This window comes from Herpailurus yagouaroundi, unplaced genomic scaffold, assembly GCF_014898765.1.
Source record: "Herpailurus yagouaroundi ecotype Mexico unplaced genomic scaffold, PumYag 190, whole genome shotgun sequence".
Lineage (NCBI taxonomy): Eukaryota > Metazoa > Chordata > Mammalia > Carnivora > Felidae > Herpailurus > Herpailurus yagouaroundi.
Genome location: NW_024412421.1, coordinates 24,844,852 through 24,863,405, shown reverse-complemented (window position 1 = coordinate 24,863,405; position 18,554 = coordinate 24,844,852). Strand labels below are relative to the sequence as shown.

The 18,554-nt window shown below is 60.5% G+C and overlaps 1 protein-coding gene and 1 long non-coding RNA gene across 3 annotated transcripts in view; one reads left to right on the top strand and one right to left on the bottom strand.

The window, feature by feature from the left end:
• Positions 1-1,147: 1,147 nt before the first annotated feature.
• The window catches only part of VAC14 (VAC14 component of PIKFYVE complex), a 102,128-nt gene continuing 84,721 nt past the window's right edge, over positions 1,148-18,554 (bottom strand). For both annotated transcript variants that reach the window (XM_040443068.1, XM_040443069.1), the window contains exons 15-19: positions 11,132-11,306; positions 9,548-9,666; positions 8,319-8,398; positions 6,376-6,526; positions 1,148-1,759 (exon numbers count right to left, since the gene is read on the bottom strand). In XM_040443068.1, coding sequence (XP_040299002.1) covers positions 1,597-1,759; positions 6,376-6,526; positions 8,319-8,398; positions 9,548-9,666; positions 11,132-11,306 — 688 coding nt within the window. In that variant the 3' untranslated portion in view covers positions 1,148-1,596. The remainder of the gene's footprint in view (positions 1,760-6,375; positions 6,527-8,318; positions 8,399-9,547; positions 9,667-11,131; positions 11,307-18,554) is intronic.
• On the top strand, positions 5,819-11,127 carry LOC121009770 (uncharacterized). Its single transcript, XR_005780826.1, has 4 exons — positions 5,819-6,209; positions 6,678-6,897; positions 7,172-7,338; positions 10,096-11,127. It is a non-coding gene; the product is annotated as an uncharacterized LOC121009770 (long non-coding RNA).

Below are 18,554 nucleotides of genomic sequence, written 5' to 3'. Positions count from 1 at the left end.
TGCCTGACGGGAGAGGAGCGGCGGTTGGGTGCCTGCTTCCCGGGAAGGGGCTCGGCACCACCTTCCAGCCCGTGGCCTCGGGCCGGGGTCTTCCCGCGCTTTTGGCGGACGGGCGGAGGGCTGGGCTCCTCCGGGTGCACCCCGCGGGCGCGATACACGACACACAGCGGGGGACGCACGGGCGTCAGTCCGCCCTGGGACGTTTCGTCCCGGGCACTGGCGAGTTCGGACGCTCCTCCAAAAGCTCTTTGGCCGCTCTTTCAGGCGGTGCCGAAGCCGCTCGCACGAGGGTCTCCAGGCTGAGCTTTTAGGGTAGTCGTTACCTGGTCGGGCAACCTGCTTACTCGGCAGTGGGGGCGGGTGTTGGACCAGCTGAGCAGGGGTGGGCTGTCGTCCCCAGTCCCCGACGCCCGGGTACACGTGCGTGGGGACGCACGCGTGTTCACGTGGACGACGGGTCCAGTACGGCCTGTCGTCCTGGAGACTCCAGGCAGGGAAACCCACCCTCGCCTCGCAGGGGGCCGGGGGCCCAGAGGGGAAAAGCTCGCAGAGCTCATTCTCCCAAACTCCAGGGACCACCCCTAGAGCCACCTGGGAGCTCATTAGGCCAATTAGACGCTTCCCAAAGCCTGGAGTCAGGTGCTCTGGCCTGATGGTGTGTATTGAAGCTTATTTAGCCAAATCAAGGGGGTGGGCACCTGGAAGGCCTCTTCCCTCCCTGCACTGGCCTGGCTGGGCCTTCCCTTCCATTTCCTGTGATGCGCAGCGTGCAGTGAGCGCCCTTTCATTCCGAAACTCAAGATTTGGTTTTGTTCAATGTGGACATGGGGCATCACTATGGGGGAATCTGGATGGAAGTCAGAGTAGGTGCCTGGGAAGGTAGGATTCAGGGTTCCAGGCCAGGCCAGTGCTTGGTGGTCTCCAGGAAGGGGTGCATCCTAGAGGTGAGAGCTGGGACCCAAGGACACACCCATCAGGGACTGTGCAGTGACCAGCCTTCCCAGGTGTGACCAGCCTTCCCAGGTGCAGCCAGCATTCCCTGGGGCCACCATGAGTCCAGCACTCCAGGGCAGGCAAGAAGGTCCTGGAGCATCTGCAGTATCAGGCAGGGAGCAGGTGCCCGTGGGAAGGAGCAAGCTGGTGCAGGTTGAAGGTTTTCTGTCACTTCTTTATTGGGGCAGGGGGTGTGTCATTCATATGGACTTCTGTGCTGGCCTCTAGTTGCAGACAGGTATGCATACTCCTAAGTACACACATCACTCAAGGCCAGGGCTCTGGTGGGCTGGAGAGGTCAAGCTCTTTTACAAGAGGATATTAGAAAGAGACCAGTTCCAGAGAATGGGTGGTGTCTGAGGCTTTGGCCCCACCCGGGTGGGAAGCCAGCTCTGTCTGAATGCCAGGGTGCAGCTGACAGCACTGGGGGCCCAGGGGGCTGGGCTATGAGAGGAGCTTGGATGGACAGCCTCTGTCCCCCCAACCCCGCGCTGGTGGCCAGGCCCAGCCCTGCCCTTGAGGCAGGTCTCCGAGCTCCTCAGGGAGCCCGAAGACCCCAAATGCTCCGTGGGGCCACTCCTTGGGCCCTTCTCCAGTCAGGCATCAGAGGACAACCCTCCGGTCCAGGTGGTCCCCACGCCCGCTCCGCTGGTGCCTCACTTCCAGGTGTTTCTTCTGGACCTTCTCAAAGTGCTGCAGCAACTCTGCATAGTCAATGCTGGGGGAATCCGCTTTCTGCGACTTGGGAGCTGCCTGCGGACTGTCTCTGGGAAGAAGGAGAAGGGCTCAGTATCAGTCTCAGCATACATGGCAGGGAGCTGGGGGCAGGCAGCGCTGGGCATAGGAGGGCGAGGGTCAGGGCAGGGTCACAGGCTGATGGAGCTCAACCTTGGCGAGTCTGTCTGCCTCAGGCCCAGTAACCCTTGCCCAACAGCCCCAAAGTAGGGGAGCCTCATGAGCATCCCCTCCCCCTCAGCTGCTGGGACCAGTCAACACTGCTGCTTGGATATGGCCTTCAGTCTGTGGGCTGACGACGGGGCCCAGAGCAGGCATCGCATCGGGAAGCATTTCCTGTTTACGACTGGCTCCCTTTGGGGTGAAAGCCAGGGCTAGCAGCCAGCCAGGAAGCCAGCTGGGGCCTGGAACAGGGTCCAGGGAGGAGGGGGAGGAGGCAGCCTGGCCCTTTCTCTGGGGGCAGGACTAGGCCTGCAGACAACAGGGATTGTCTACTGCTGAAGAGTCTCTACTGGGCCTTCAGCTTGGCAGGACATCTCTTATTCAGTGTTGGGGTCCAGAGGCCTGCAGTCATTCCCTGTCCCTGGAGAAGGAGAGCTGGTCTCACCACTGGGCGTGCTGACGGCTCCTACAACTCCTGCTGCGACCACCCTCCCCGGTTGCTCTGTACAGCTGCACAAGTTGTGCAGCGCACAGCCACAGTGTACCTGATGCTCCCTAGAGTTGTGCGGCGTAGTAGTCCTGTTCAGCTTGTTCCTGGGGACCAGGTCCCCTTGGGTCCCTTCCCATTATAACCATCCCTTCGGCAAAGTCTCATGAAAGAGTCTGTTCCTCTTTCATTTTAGCCTCACTGGCTTGGGAAACAGATGTGTGTGGGCTGGGGAAGTATTTGCTTCTAGCCCCTGAGACCTAGTGGCCCTGGTAAGGGGGTCTCATGAAGGCTGTGGGCCGTTCACGGGAATCCCAGGGCCCTGTGAGTTCACAGGCTCCAAGAAGCAGCTGGGCACAGGAGCTAGAGAAGCCTGGATACGACCACTTCGTAGCTATTTGGCCTTGGGCACGTGACTCAGTTTGCTCATCCATAGAAGGGGACTGCCACAGGGGCCACTCCACGGTGAGGGGGTGAGGGTGGTTCATATTCAACATATAAGAGCTTAGCCTGGTGCCTAGCCCCAGCCTAGGTACCTCATGGGCAGCCACTGTGGTTATGACCACTATGCCCCCCTGAGGTGAGGCTGGCGAGGGTTGAGCAGCTTGAGGCCTGGGGTGCATCAGTGGCTCAGTACATTTTGGGGGAAACACGATGGCGCTTCACCTAAAGGAAACCCTTACCAATGAACTTGGCCCCTGACAGACATCTCTGACCATTCACCTGGCTGCTGGGGCAGGACCAAGGGCAGTGGGGGCCCTCCCCATGGTCAGGATGCCATCTGGAAGCTTAGAGGTGGCCCCCTGCACCCCTACTCAGTGTTGTTCCCTTCCTGTTGAAGATGTGCCATCTGAAGACACCTTGGATGGTGCCTTGGCTGCTGCTTTCCTGGGCCTCAGGCAACATTAATTCAACAAACATCAAGAGAAGCGAGGTGGGGCCCACTCTAGGGGCAGCATTCTGGACTCTGGCTGCCGTATGCAACTTCCCTGGGAACAGGGCACTATCAGGTGTCACCGCCTGGGCTTCTGGGGAGGCCGAGGGACACCCTGCAGCTTACAGCTCTAGCCCCAGGCAGTGACCAGGTGCTGCCCCAGGCGAGTAGGTGAGATGCGGGAGAGATCTGCAGGCCCGGACACGTGAGGCCAGAGCGGACACTGGAGTATGCCGTTGGATGCTGGGCGTTCGCGTGTCTGTGTGCCATTCCCCTCAACACTAGTGACAAGCACAGGCGTCTGGTCCAGAGGCAGGACTGAGATTAGGGGTTTCCATGGAGATGCCGGCAGTGGGCAGCAAACCTGGGTGATGTGCACAGATGTGGCCAGGGAGGCGCGGGGATGGGGAGGAGTGGGCCATACCCTGCACTCTCTGGATGATCATGGTGGCAAGCGCTGCCCTCCGTGACTCAGCCTCTCTTCCTGGATCCCTCCTGGCCTGAGATCTTGCAAGTGGGGAGGAGCATGTCCCACGGGGGTAGGCCAGGGCTCCTCTCCCTGCCTGTCACAGTGGGCATGGCTGCTGCTCAGGCCCTTCGAGGTCTGTTTACAATGCTCCTCGGGCAATCAGTGACTGGGGACACCCCGCCAGCAGTGAAGATGAGATTCCAGAACCCAAAGCCAGCCCTGTCTCCTGCCACCCCACCCATGCACCTGTCACCAGGCTAATACTGGCAAGTGGCCTCAGATTTTCTTCAGAGGTCCCCTCCTGCCTCACTGAGATAATCTCTGGGGAGTGGCCTGGAAACCCGAGGGGGCCAGAGTCTCCGAGGCCTGCTGGTGCCTTGAGCACATGGAATGAGGGATGGGCAAGGGGTGCAGAACCCCCTCCCACAACCGACCCAGCTGCTTCCGGCTTGCAGGCCTGTCAGGCAACCCAAAGCTGTCTTCCAGCTGCCTGCCCCTCCCAGGGCTGTGACTGTCCTCTTCCTCCTCTCCAGGGTGTGAGCCGTCCCTCTGTGCCCAGCGTTGCAATCTGACCCCTCCCCCAGCTGTTCTGGAGGCCCCTTCCCTGCCCGACGTCTCCCTGCCTATATCTGTGACACAGCTCTTCCTAGGTTCTTGCAAAGAACCGCTGGGAACCCAGGGCCTTGAGGGCTGGGCAGAGCCTCAAGCATCCATTTGGTCCAAATGCTCATTTACGAATGAAGAAACCCAGAGCCAGGAGAGGGGCTTGTCTAAGTTCACAGGGCAAACCCTCAGCAGAGCTGGGACCAGATCCTAGTCCAGGCCTCTGAACTGTCCACTGGCCTGCAGAATCTCCTACCTAAGAGGCCTCAACCCCTTGGCCCAGGACTTCTCTGACTCTGGCCATGGGGGGCTCTGAGAGAAGCCATTTTCCCCAGCTTCCCTCTGCAAACTTGTATCCTGGCCTGGAGCATGCAGGGAGAGCTCCTACCACCCTGAGCTTTACTTCCCCACCCTAGACAAGGAGATGTCACGTGCAGGAGAATGGCCCTTAGCCTCACAGGGTCTGTGCCTGGCCCAGGGACCTCCTTCAGGAAGGCAGCCTGGCTGAGGGTGGGGGTGGAGACAAGAACCAAAGGTCACAGGGAAGCAGCTGTTCCTGTCTCCTTCTCCCCTACCCCTGCACCAAGAAAGGAGGAATCCTGAGTGCCTGCCAGAGTAACCCTAACACCCACTGGACATCGGAAATGCTGGTGCAGGGGCCAGGCCAGTGAAGCATGGTGTGGCTTCAGGACCTCTGTGTCCCAGGAGCTAGAAGTATTCTGGCCAAGGGATTCCAAGTGCAAAACCCACCTCCCTGCTCCCCTGGGGATTACTTGGGTGTCACTAAAAGCAGCTGGGACAGTGCCTAGCCATCATCCCAGAGCACTGCTGTCTGGAAAAAGGGGTGGAACAGGCCAAGAGCTGGGCCTTGGCTTGGGGGCCATACCTGCTCGGGGCTCAAGCCCCTCCAGCCAGCCTAGGGCGGCCAGCCTGTCAGGTGGCCCACACCCAGCCTCTGGAGAGGCCAAGCAGGGTGGGAGGGGTGGTGGGAGTCTAAACCCAGTGCTATGGAGGCACAGGGGCTGGGGTCAGAGGCCCTGCGTGTGAGACAGGCCATTTCAAGGCTGCCTGCATCAGTCCCAAGGGCCCAAGGCCGAGGCCCTTCGCAAGAGCGAGGTGCCAGGCCTGCCAAGTGGTTCTAACAGCCTGGGAGGGAATTCTAGACACACAGGGCATCTGATGCAAGCTGGGTGCGCTCCATTCAGCGTAAATCTTCTCAGTGGCTCTGCTTGTTTCCATGGCGACCTGACAAGTGAAATTTTCCATCTCGAATGCCAAATGCCTGTGGATGAGGCAAAGCCTCCAAGGGTTACCAAATATAGACACGGCCCAACAGGCTCTGGGGGCAGGGCCAGCAGCGGGTTCGGGGTAGGAGCCTGGCTGGACGCCCCCCACCCCGCAGGGCTGCAGCCCTCCTGCCCGGAGTCCGCCTTGCTGGCCTCGTGGTGGAGGTGTGCCCAGGTCCTGTTCTTCCCACGGGCAGGGTCAAGCAGCGTAGCCACGGTGCCTCCGTGTCCCAGTGAGGCTGGGGTCTCTCTGTGGCCCAGGTTGGAGCCTCTGCCGTAGATGGGGGCGGTGGTGGGGAGGACCGCCCGAGGCCCAGCTCTCACGCCTACTGCTGCAGGACTGGACACCGTCTCTGACCCAGGACATGAACTCCTCCTCCTGCAGTCTCCCTCCAGGGGCCTCCGTCTGGGTGATTCCGGTAGGCCCTTTCATTTTTTAGATTAACTCAACCCTGATGGCTGGGAGAAGATCCTGCTACTCTCTACCACCTCGCAAACACTCGCAGAAGCCCCCAGCCTGGTGCTTTAAGAGGCCTAAGTGTAAGTGGCCACGGGATGGCCAGTCTCCGCAGTGCCAGAGGAACGTGATGCCAAGGCAAGGGAGACCCCTCTCGTGCCGAGTCCCTCTGGTCTGGCCTCTCCCAGTGGCGGAGGCCTCTGCCTCCCGTGGAGGCGGAGGGCAGCGGTCCCCCAGCCCGGCACTCACTCAGTCTGCAGCAGCTCGGGGTTGGGCACGCACTGTAGCCGGTGGGAGAGCAGCTGGAAGGCACTGCTCTGCGGCAGCAGCATGAGCAGGCCATAGAGGGCCTTGATCAGGTACGGGTTGTTCTTCACGTCCAGCAGCTGCAGGCGCAGATCTGAGGCAGGGCAGAGGGTAGAGGTCAGGGGTCAGGCACTGCCCTGGGCCACACCTCGGCCTGCCCGGGAGAGGGCCAGCCAGGGAGCTGTGGCTCAGAGAGGGGCAGGGGCTCCTCTACAGCCAGACATGCCTGCTCCCTCCTCCAGCAGCACCTCAGCCGTCCCCCGGATCTCGCCGCTCTTTCTTCCTGCCCACCCGCATGGCCGTCTGTCCCGAGAGTCGCCTCAGCCTGGTGACCCCCAAGCTGCCGGTCCTCGTCCCTGAGCCGCTACACTGACTGCAGCCTGGTGATGAGGGGGCCTGGGGCCTGTAGTGTAACAGATTCCCTGTCTGCTCTGCACGTGCCAGCACAAGAGAGCTATAAATAGGGTGAGCGGGAGAGAAAGACCGGATTAGGACAGCTTTAAGGGAGGGCAGGGTAGAAAAACGCTCGTGTGTGGCGCTGAACACACACCAAACTCCGGAGTGTCTTGGTAGGTGCTTTTGGGAAGCCTCCTCAGACACCAGCCATGCCAGTACCCCACCAGATAGGAGAGGTGCCCCTGGTCCTGCCCAGCACCCATCCCATTTAAACGGGCCCACGCTTCCCTCCTCTGAGCCCCTCCGGGAGAATCACTGGCTCCTGCTTTCTTGTGTCTCTAAGGCCCAGTCCCAGGCATCCTTTGTGGAGAACGAGCCACAAACTTCAGGAGAGGCCATGTTACCCCGGCAGCAGCCGTGCAGGGGGCCTGGGCTGATGTTGGAGCCAGAGCAGTGAGGCCCTGCCCAACCCTCTCCCTACCCCAGGGAGCAGGAGCCACCAATGGAGACGTGAGTAGACATCCCTGGGCCTGTGGGGTCAAGGCAGTCACCCCTGGGGGAGCCAGGCAAAGCAGGGTTGGGATGGGTGCTGGGCAGGACCAGGGTGAAGCTGCCGTGGTCGCTCCAACAAAGCCCTGGGCCTGGCGAGAAGGTGCCTGTCGTCTCTCTGGGGTCAGGCTGGACCTGGCCTCAGGTGAGAGTGTGCCTGGCTGCCCCAGGAGGCCCTTGGGGAAGTGAGATGTTGGGCCAGGGAACCACTTGGGACAGGCTTTGCTAAACTCTGCTGGGAACAGGGTCTCCCTCCTGCTCTCGTGTCTCCTGGGCATCCACCACCATGGGGACTGGCTGAGTGGAGGAGCTCGGGCAGGTCACAGGTGCTGCCAGAGGGCAAGGGCTCAGCCAACTGGCTCAGCAGGAAGGAGGCCACCGGCAGGGCCACCTCCCTGCTCGCCTGCCTGACCTAAGTAAGCATGCAACTTTTATCCTGAGAGTCGCCTACTCTGGGGGGCAAGCACCGTGTGTGCGCCGAGGCACCAGGAGCCGTGCTCTCCCCAACCAGCTGCCACTTTTGCACATTCAGCCTGGATGTTACAATCAGGGAGCTCCTGCCCAGCCGCTCCGGCAAATACTCTGCTTTGTAGAGAGAGGAGGGCGTGGTGTGGGGAGGGGTGGCTGCAAACAGCTCTGGGCCAGCTCCCTCAGCAGCGGCCTGGCAGCACTACTCTGGTCGGCCGAACCACCCCCACGTAGGGACGTTATGGACCTTCAGGTGGGTTCGGCCATGCGCTGGTCACCTTGAGGCGCTTGTCCTGACACCATGTCTCAGTCCTATTGGACTGGACTCCCCAGCCCTGATTGTCATCCCCGGTCTTCCGTTCCTGACGTTCTAAGAAACACCCTGGGGTGTGTGCCCTCCCTGCCTCCCTCCCCAGAGGAAGCACAGCGGAGTCGGCTCCACCCCTGTCGCGCTCCAGAGGCCAGGCTCTTACATGTGAAGATGGGGCACTCGATCAGCTGCACCAGTTTATCCACCTCCGTGAGGAAATCCACCGTGACTTCCAGGTCCCCGCTGGGTGGGCGGGTCAAGGAAAGACTGGCTGGGGTGGCCCATCTCTACGAGGGGGCCTCTGCCGGGTGGGGCAACCGGAGAGCTGGGAACACATGCGCTTCCCACTGGGGCCCTGGCTTTGTAGGTAGAGCCTGTTTCTGCCTAAGCCCGAAGGTACACGGAGGACATCAGTCTCTCTGTCCCTATAAATGAGAAATGGCACAGCTGTCCCCCCCCTGCAGGGGCACTCCGGCTCTGCTCTGTGGCTCTCTCCTCTGCGCCCTCCCAGCTCTGAAAGGCTCTTATCTCAGCCCTGCAGCCTGTGTTGGGGGGAGGGGGAGGCTGAGCGGGAAAGGTCTTGGTTCCTGCCTGAGTGGACGCTTGTCAGCAGGGCCAAGGTCAGGGCTGTGGCAAGTGTGTGGCCTGTGGTTTCTGGGCCACGCCAGTGGCCGAGAAAAGCAAATCTAGGGTGTGGAAGGAGAGCAGGCACCCTGAGGGAGTGAGGCCAGGCCCCACCGACCCTTAATGGAGGCACCTTAGGGACCCTCTCTCCTTACCCCCAACTCATGGCCCGTCAGGAAAGGAGGCCAATTTTGCATCCTAAGTAGTTCTTCAATCCAGTAAGCTGCTTTACTGCACTGTTTTAAGAACTGTGACCAGTCTGCCCATGGATGCCTTTCACAGGCCCTGAGGCGTGGTGGGGGTCTTCTCTCTTGCTGAGGCCTCTCCCCCAGCTGGCTTCTCCCCTCTGGGTCACTGCCCAGCTGGGCTGTGGCTCTGTGGCCCAGGTCCCTGAGCTCCTCACCAGCAGTGATGCAGACGCTAGAGCTCAAGCCCGCAAACCTCGCTTAGGTCAGCCCCACCGCCCCCCGCCCCGGGGCCCTCTCACCTAGGTGGCTCCATCAGCACCAGGCTGGGCCCACTCAGCCTCGATGCCTGGCTTACAAGGTTTCTCCAGGGCCAGCTCCCCTCCACAAGACCTAGATGACCCCATCCGCTGCCAACAGTGCTCTCCCCCGCGCACCCCTGGCCACGCCCTTGGAGGTCCCCATGTCACAAGGACTGGAGGCAGAGCACAGGGACGGGGTAGGAGTGTGGCAGAAAGGGAGCACTTGGCCCCCGCCTGTCCCTCAGTGACTGGACGGGAAGGACAGTGAGAACGAAGGATACAACTTCTGGATGAGGTCATAGGCGTGCCGGTAGTTCTGGGTGAGGAAGCACAGGGACACCGTGGTGACTGGGTTGTGGCACCAGGAGCGGTACAGGCAGCAGAACAGGTTCTGGCTCTCCTGAGGGGGAAGAGGTGTGAGCGGCTGGCAGAGCCCCTACTCTTCCCACCCGGGGTCCTCACGGGGCCTGAGATCCAGGGGCCCTCGCCCAACGCCGGGGAGACAGCTCAGCACCCAGGGCTGCATTTGGCAGCCCAGCTGGGAACGAGTTGTCACAAAGGAAATGCTGACAGCTCTTCCTCAGACCCTGTCATTACTCCCAGTCCCACAGAGCCACGTGGTGGTGGCTGTGAGGGCCTGGTCAGGCGTGAGCCCGTCCTCTGTGCTGGCATTTGTGCCCTCGGCAAAGAACGGTAATTGTCCTCCTAGAACTCTGTGGTCCTGGAGCCTGTGGGGCTTGGAGGGCTGTGGGGAGGGCTTGGGTGTGGGCAGGGAGGAAGCTTCCTCAGGGCCTGGGCTCTCCCTGGCAGCATCCCGTCTCATTTTCAGATGCCATCTCCTCCCTCGTCTGCAGCCCACCTGGCACTCAGGAAGCGGCCCAGAGGCTGAGCCCACACCCCGAAGGGAGCCCCTGCCCTGAGGAAAATTCTTAAGTCCTCTGCGAATGTCTGGAAAGAACCACAGGAAGAAGGCAGAGGTGTGGCCTGGATCATTCCGAGCTGCCTGGCCCCAGATGCCCCGATGCAGGCTTGGAGGTCCTTGAGACACCCGGAGAGGGAGCAGAGGCAGCGTCTGAACTGGGAAGGAGGGTGTGGGGTGGAGACCACAGCCCACATCGGGGAACGAAAGCCCTGGAGCCACCGGCACATCCAGGACAGTTCAGCCTCCTGCCCTTGGGCCGAGCGAGACCCTTGACCCGAGCGAGACCCTTGACCCGTGTCCCCCAGAGCAGGATGACAGGATGGTGAGCTCCTCCGGGCTCTCTCTGATCAGCCCTGGTGGTTCCTTATCCGGATCCTGAGCCGGGCAGTGCTGTGACACCTTGACTTAGGACAGGATGCCTTGTGAGACAGACATGTCTAACTGTTGGAGAGAGGGGACAGGGCCAGGGAAGAGGGCATGGAGGCTAATAACCCCTGATGTCTGGCAACGCTGTCATCCAGAAACCTGACTCAGACAGCGTGGCATGAACTGCTGGGTCCCGTAACATGGTCCCAGAATCCAATCCACTCATTCTGCGAAGGGGCAGTGACCCCCTCAGACAGTGGGGTGGGGTATGAATGAGTGGAAAACACACTGTCTTTGGTGGATCCGGAGGGCACATGGACCCTAGAGTCTAGAGCCTTCCGTGGGCAAAGGTCTCCACAGTGGGTGGCTAAGGAAACCACTTGGGACTTACTGCCACGGTTGCCACTTCCACGTAGCTAACCCAGGGCAATCTGTAGTTTACACCTGACCCGGAGATCTGAGTTCATCCTGTCTCCTCTCTGTGAGCCTCCTGGGGCCTTGGGGTGGGGTAGCACGGCCGTGTGCCCGAGTGCACACGGGATTAAACCCAGGGCCCGAGCCCATGGACACGGAGTACCAGGGTCTTCAGGTCCTTGAGCTGGTTTCTCAGCTGGAAGAGCTCTGTGGAGGTGAGCAGGATGGTGTTGAGGGTGTGGACCATGGTCGAGGCGAACTTGAGGTCCTCCTCTCGGAGCAGGATGTCCGCCATCGAGTGAAAGATGTTCTCTGCGTTCAGCAGGAGGCAGAGCTGCCTGGAAAATAGGCAGAGTAGAGGTTACGGAAACCTCCGGGCTTAACCTAGGAATCCCCTCTGGCGGCATCCTGAGGGAACCTGCTCTCTCCTGGGTTTGGCCTGCAACCTCAGCTCTGAGGCCTGTGGGGGTCACTGGGGCCTGGCTCCGTGCCTCCCAACACCACTCACCCTGGCTCAGCAACTCCAGAGCCCCCACAGGCTGGATTTACCTCCCTTCCCTGCCCCAGGCCCCAAAATGGAATTCTGAGAGAAACAGTGGGCCTCTGCCTACCGATATCACCACAGAAGCGCCAACTTACCTTTCCGATCTCCTGCATACCAGAGCGATGCCCCCCGCATGCCAAGCTACTCCCTACCCTTTCCCACCTTTACTTTTTGGATAGAGATTATCTTCATGTGACAAAGAACACACGTACTGGTCATTCGTGTCCTCTGCCCTCCCGTTGGCGTCAGGAACCTGTTTGTTTTGTTCGCAGCTGCACCCCCACCTGGAGTACACGGTGCCTGCCGGCAGCAGGGGCTCAGGGGGTGCTTGTGGGATGAACGAACCCTATGACAACCCCGAGCTTTCTCTTTGCTGCCTGGATAATGAAACGCTGGTACAGGGAGACAAAGTGACTTGACCACGGGGCCAAGCTAGGGACTTGCTAGGGCCTTTTTTCCTTCCTGCCACCTCTTCTCCAGTAATAGTCTTGCAGGGAATAAGACTTGGGCTTCGTGCAAAAGAGTCTCCATTTTATTAAAAGGAAAACAGGAAATCCAGAGAATGGAGAAAAGGAGATTTTTCCAGGGTCCCTGGGCCAGATGACGTCAACAGTGACAGGCAAGTCTCAAGGACAGACTCGGAGGAAGCCTGGTGACTGCCCTGGTGTGCCATGGTGCCCATGGAGGGCTGGCCTTGAGGGTACGAGTGGGCCTTCCTGTCGGGAGTCCAGGGATCCCAAGGCTCCTGAAAATCCAGAAGGGCAAACCAGGGAGCCGGCAGGTGGGGCTTGGAGGGGAGGGGTGTGGCCACTGAGCTCCTGACTGTACCAGCACGGTACCCCCTCCCATTTGGGGTTCAGTCTGTCCGCCTGCCTCCTGGTCTCTGCTTCTGGAAGTATACAGATTAGGACTCCAGCCTGTGGGGACAAAGGTCTGAGGCCTAAAGGTCTCGTGTGCTAAACGTGAATCACATTTGGAGTCAACATGCCTGAAACATGTCTATCCCAGGTCACTGAACTCACACTAAACTCTGCATTTATCAGGGTCTGGTTTCCTGCCTCCCTCTGAATACCAGCCATGCCTTGGGGCCAGACAGCAGAAGATTCTTCCCCACCCCCGGCTCCAGAAAAATCCCAGAGCATTTGGTAATGGAGAGGCCAAACCACGAAGTGCAAACAGTGGGCAGGCCGTCTCCAGCCCAGGCCCAGCTAGAAACGGCAGCCTTGGGCAAGAACCCACCAGAGAAGTGGAAACAAGGCTGTTGGGGGGTGGGGCTGGAGGGTGGTGTGGGAAGGGCTCTGTCATCACCTGGGTGGCTCCTGACCAGCTGGGTGACCCCAGTGTCTCTGGGCCACAATTTCTTTACCTCCTAATTGGGGGTAATACCTGCTTGTACAGTGGTGGCTACTCAGAGGAGAGCTGCCGAGACCAGGGATGGCTCATGTGGGGGTACATGGTATACGGTGACTGGACCCTAGCTGGGGTGACAGCCAGCTCACAGGAGGAAGCCTGGCCTTTCTGTAGAGCACAGACAGCACTTTCCATCCCCTCCTGAGCCTCCCACCCCCGGATAAGCCCCGTCTCCAGGGCTGTGGGATAGAAATGTTCCAGGAGGGCAGGCCAGGGAGGAAGGGGAGCATTCTGACAAATGGTCACAAATGCCCGTCGGCTGCAGCTGCTGCCGTCTCCATGACAGAGGCCAACAGCTGAGGCTCTGCCAGGCAGCGCTCTCCAGGGACTGCGGGGCACAGGGACCTGTAGCAGCCAGAGGGCAGGGGTGGCACTCTCATAAGAGGACAGCCGGGGAGGTGCAGGAGGGCAAGCAAAGGGGGTGGTGGTAAGGACAGGTGGGCGCCCTGGCCTCCTGGTGTCCCTCAGAAGCCAGGGACACTATGCACTACAGAAGGTGAGGGATGATGGAGTTTTCTGGAAATGCTCTTCTCCTGCCACCCGTGACAGCACACTCTCCTGGCTTTCCCCTTCTTCAGCAACTGCTGCTCCTCTAGGGTTGTGCCGGTTCTGTGCACGCGCACTGTGTCTCTCTCTCGTCTGCATCTCTTGGTGGCTGAGCCAGCTCCTCTATTTTCAAGGCTGTCTCTAGATGAGCAGCTGTCCAACGGGCATTTTAAACTTGGCAGGGTCACAGCACAACTCTTTGGGTCCCCCCAGGCCTGCGCCCCAGCCTTCCCCATCTCAGGAAGCGGTGTCACTGCTGCGGCCACCTAGCTGCTCCTCCCAAACCAAGGAAGGAGTCGTCCTCAATCCCCTGGCCTCTCTGCCCAGTGCGCCTGCCAGACCGGGTATCTCTTCTGGTCAATTCCAAGCCGGCTCCTCACGGGTCTCCCTGCTGCTTCTCTCACCCCTACAGTCCACCCTCCCAGTGGACTGCCCACTGGGGCAAGCCTTAAAAAGTGCTAAACAGAGCACGCCCCTCCCCAGTGACTTCCCACTGGATCTAAACAAACACGGCATGGCTCCTTGCCATGCCTCCAGGATCTCACATCTTCTGGTCACTTCTCTTCAACTTCAGCTCTTAATACTCCTCCTTCACTCCTGGCATGCTGGCCCCTTGTGCTTTCCTTCTGCTCCTGACCTCCGCCCTGGCCTGGAAAAGCTCTGCCGAGGGACCAGCGCGTGGCCAGCCCCCTCTGGTTGTTGAGCTGTCAGCTCTAACTCCGGGCCGGGGGAGGCCTCTGTCCAGGGCTCATCTCCCACCAGCCCTTTCTAAGGAAAGTCCTGTGTCTTTTCTGAGCATTTCTCACTACCTGGATCATCTGACAGACTGTTTACAGGGTCCTAGCTGTCTCTCACTCTAGAACGTGAGCTACAAAGGGCAAGGCCCTGCTGTGACCTCATGACAAGGGCATGGCACTGAGTAGCTGCTCAATAACCACTGCTGAACGTTAGGGTATGGATGTGTCAAGGCCCGGCAATACTCTGGTGCACCACTCCAGCTCGCTCCCTCTGCTCATCCTGGGCAGGCCCCTGCATACTGTGCACAGGCCTGTCTGCAGAGAGCAGCCTCCCAGATGCTACATTTCCCCCCTTATCACCCAGGGCCTGGCTGCCCCGCCCAGGGAATGTGGGAGGCTAGTTCAGCGGAGACCCCTGAACCCGTGCTGTCAGGACACGGCAACAATACGTAGCACCAAGGAACCTCCCCCAAGCTTCACTCATGAAATCACCACAAGAGGCGAAGGGAGGGAAGCTGGGAAGACGTACCCCAGAGAGGTGCAGCGGTGGGGGGCACACACCCCATCCAGCCTCAAGCCTCTGGATGTTTGCTTCAGCGGGGTTGTCTCCTCTGCCCCAGGAAGGGCTGTTCTGCCCCCTACCACTGTGGCTGGGGCAGGAGAGAGGGAGGTATGCAAAGGCAGGGGCTGTCTTGTCTTATCCAGCCTTTGCCATCCCATCCCAAGGTCACCCCAAATCGGGGAGAAGAAAAACAATTCCAAGACTGCTGGGACACGATGCCTCCAGAAGGCAGGAACAAAGAAATATTAGCTAGCTCACTGGAAGCTCTTAACCGCACGCCAGGCACCGTGCTGAGGGTGTTACAGGAGCCCCAGTGGGACGGGCAAGGGGTGATGTGAAAGAACAGCAGCTCCAGTCGCCGCAGGCTCAATGGGTCCTGGGCATCTTTGGGGGAGGGGAAGGTGAATCTGGGGAGGTCAGCTGGGCCATACCCTGGAGAGTTCTGAATAGCTGAACAGGAAGAGGATGCTGATTCCTCTTCCTAAGTAAGAAGGTTGGGTGGGCACCCACTTTTCACTTCAACCTCGACCCCATGACATGGCCTGCAAAGGTGGCCTCCGATTCCAGAGGCCCAGCCCTAGGGTCCTCGTGTGTCATCTCGAGGAGTCCTCACACACCGGGCAGGGGGGTACACCCGTCACTCCACACGGAGAGCACCACGCTGCCAGGCACACAGCTGATCAGGGGACAAGGAGCGGAGGATCCGGACCCAGAAAAGTCCACTTCCAGAACCTGAGCTCCTGTTCCTCTTCTGCCTCCTTGGTGCCCGTCCACGCCCCGTGGTGGCCTGGCAGATGGTCGCCTCGCAGGGCTGCTGAACCATCGCCTCTCTGTTGAGTCCCAGCCCTGCCTGAGCTGCCTGCCTGGCTCTCCAGCACAGCATCAATAATGGAACACAGCTTGCAAACATTAAACATTTGCCTGTACTTTTAATACTCACATTAAAGTGCTATTCATCATGAGACAATGGCTTGCAGAATGCTTGGGGACAAGGTAGAGAGGTGAGGCAGGAGGAATCTACTTGGGACCGGGAAGGCGCAGCCTGGAGGCCCACCTCAGGACAGGGGCCCACGTGTTTGCCTGGAGGTGGCTGCGGGTACGTAGCCAGAGCCCCGCACATGGACTCTGCCTCCCCCTCCTCCAGCCTCCTGCTGCCTGCCTGGGCAGCTGTTCCCCTACTTCTGGGTTCGTGTCGGGGAGGGAACAGTTCTCTTGGTCCCTCTGTTATACACCAGGAGCTCTCAGGGGAGCAGCTTGCTTCCGGCCTGATCCAAGACAGGGACCCTCACTTTCCCTTCCCTAGTGGATTGAAAGGACGCTGCCTTGCCCAGAGAGGTGCCTTCTTTGGGGGTGACTTCAAAAGGCCAAGGCCTACGGCAGGGCCAGGGGCGGGCACTCTGGTGCAGGGCTGGCCTGGAAATGGCTGCACAACACTTGCCAGACCGGTGTGAGCTTTGTGTTGCCGTCAACCACTAACATTGGCCAAGTGTCCACGTGCACCAGACTCTGGCCCTGAATGGACACCGGCCACAGTGGCAGATGCTCTCCCCAGCCCCCTCTCTGACACCCACGCACGGCCCCTGCTTGAGGGGATGTGTGGGCCAGAGCAGGTATGAGGAGGGAGGTATCAGGTGGCTCCAGAACAGCCAGAAGTCCCGCCCGTGAGGCAACAGCTGCTGCCCACCTCATGGGAGAAAGGCACAGGCAGAGGCCAGCCCCCACCAAGCCAATAGGGAGTCTGGTGCTCGTCCTTCAGCTTGTCCTGGGAGCGGGAAAGGGGCCACATGCTGCTTTTCCTCTAGGGACTTACTCAGGCCACCAACTCGGGCAAGGCCAAGACTTGATTTGGAGGATAAGACCTGCCCAGTGGCTTTGAGCTCCACCCTGCCCCCATCGGGGCCAAGTGCAAAGCAGGAAAGAAGAGGGGAACACTGCTGTCTGAGGGTGCAAGGTGGGGGCTGCTGCTGCCTCCAGATGCCTCTCTCCAAGTGGCCGGTCCCACTGTCACACGGTTCATTCAGTGGGGCTGGGCAGGGCACGGGGCACAGGGTTCAGCGCTGAGGAGGCCTGTTTGGGTAGTGGGAGAGGGGAAAGGGGGGGTGAGCAGTTCCCTTGAGGACAGATACCCCAGGGCCTGGGGAGGCGCATGGCGGGGCCAAAGGAGGGAGGTAGCTGGAGAGTGGGCTCTTCCCAGGGCCAGGCCCATGTGTGGGAGCAGGGGCCCGTAGCAGGGTGGGGGTCCTGGAGGGCAGAGTCCCCAGCCTGGGTACCCTTCCTGGGGAGGAAGCACTCTGGCTCCCTGCCATGCTGTGCTCTGGGGAATCTGAACTCTGCCGTGTAGATTCGGGGAAGATGTAACACTTCTTCCCATGACCCCGCTTCCTTGCGCCCTCTGAAAACAAGACCAGCAAGACTGTCACGGCCAGAAGCTGTCGCCCCTTTCACTGTCAGCCGATCAGTCCCGGCCCATTTGCAAGACGCGCACGCTGGCTCCCTCCTGGGGCTCTCCTCCTGCTCCGGTCCCCAAGTAAGGGCACGCTGATGCCCCCCACACCCCCGCCCCCAATCGTTCTGACACGGAGCCCAGAGCTGAGGGCCGGCCAGGGAGGCGAGTGAGCTCATCTGCACTCATGGGGTGGTGGGGGCTGCTGCCCTCCTCTCCCCTCCCCTCCCCTCTCCTTCCACAAGCCTGGCTTTTTAAAGAGAGACAAAAGGCAAAGGCAGACGATGTGTCTGACCCACGGAGGGGATGCCTGGGGTGAGCGCTCAGCCCAGAGGGCCCAGGAGCGCCCCCCTTGCCTGGTGACCCCACCGTGTTGGCTGTCATGCTGCTGGTGGGCACAGCCTGCCTCGATGGCGACTCGGCCCAAGGCTACCGGACAGGGTGAGGGCACCAGACAGAGTCAAAAGAAGTTTAAGGGGAGATGGGGGCCTTTCCCATTTTTGACTGTCCCAAACGAATGAGAAGGCTGCCAGTACAGGGACACAGAACAGCTGGCCTGGTAGGGAGAGTCTGGACAACAGCACACTTGAGTGGAAAGAGACGCCCATGTCGAGAGACGAGCTGGAGAACCTACCTCCTGCCCCCGACCTCCCCCAGTTGCTACTCATGCGCCATTCCTGCGTTAGCCCTCCTGCCTGCCTCTCGGTGCCAACTGCCCCGCGATGAACACAGAACTCAGAATTAGTCTCGAGAGGGTGGGTCCCAGCTCTTTAATGCCCCCCCGCCCCGTCTCCTGTGCGATCAAGGGGATGAACTCTTCAGACCCCGAAGAACCATTAGTGCCACAGGGGAAGCGGGCGATGTGGTCAATTCCACGGGCACCTCCTGCTGGGCCAGGCCCAGTAAGTGGCTTCCCTGATACAGACAGGAAGGTCTGCTTGTGGCTCCTACAACGGCCCACTGGACGCCACCCCGCCTCACCTCCACTTCTGTGCTATGGCATCAGGGGGCCACCTGGGGCCCCCGGGTCTGGCCCGAACAGGTCTGGGCCTCGAGCCGCACCAGGCCAGGTGGGCCCTGGCCTGCGGCTTGGCTCTCTGGGGAGGGGATGGTCAGCTGTGGGGTCGCGCTCTGCTGGGGCCTGGAAGGTGACTGGGCAGGCAGGCCTTGTCCTAGCTCCTTTGCTGAGGCTGAAACTGGACACTGCCTCTGAGGAGAGCTCACGGTGGGGTGCGTCCCACGGCCCTCTGCCGGGTGGCCTCAGGGCCGGGCCCACCGGGGTGAGGAACAAGTTCAGATGCCTCTTGTGCAGGTGTCCTTGGCAGCAGGGCGGAGCCATTTCTG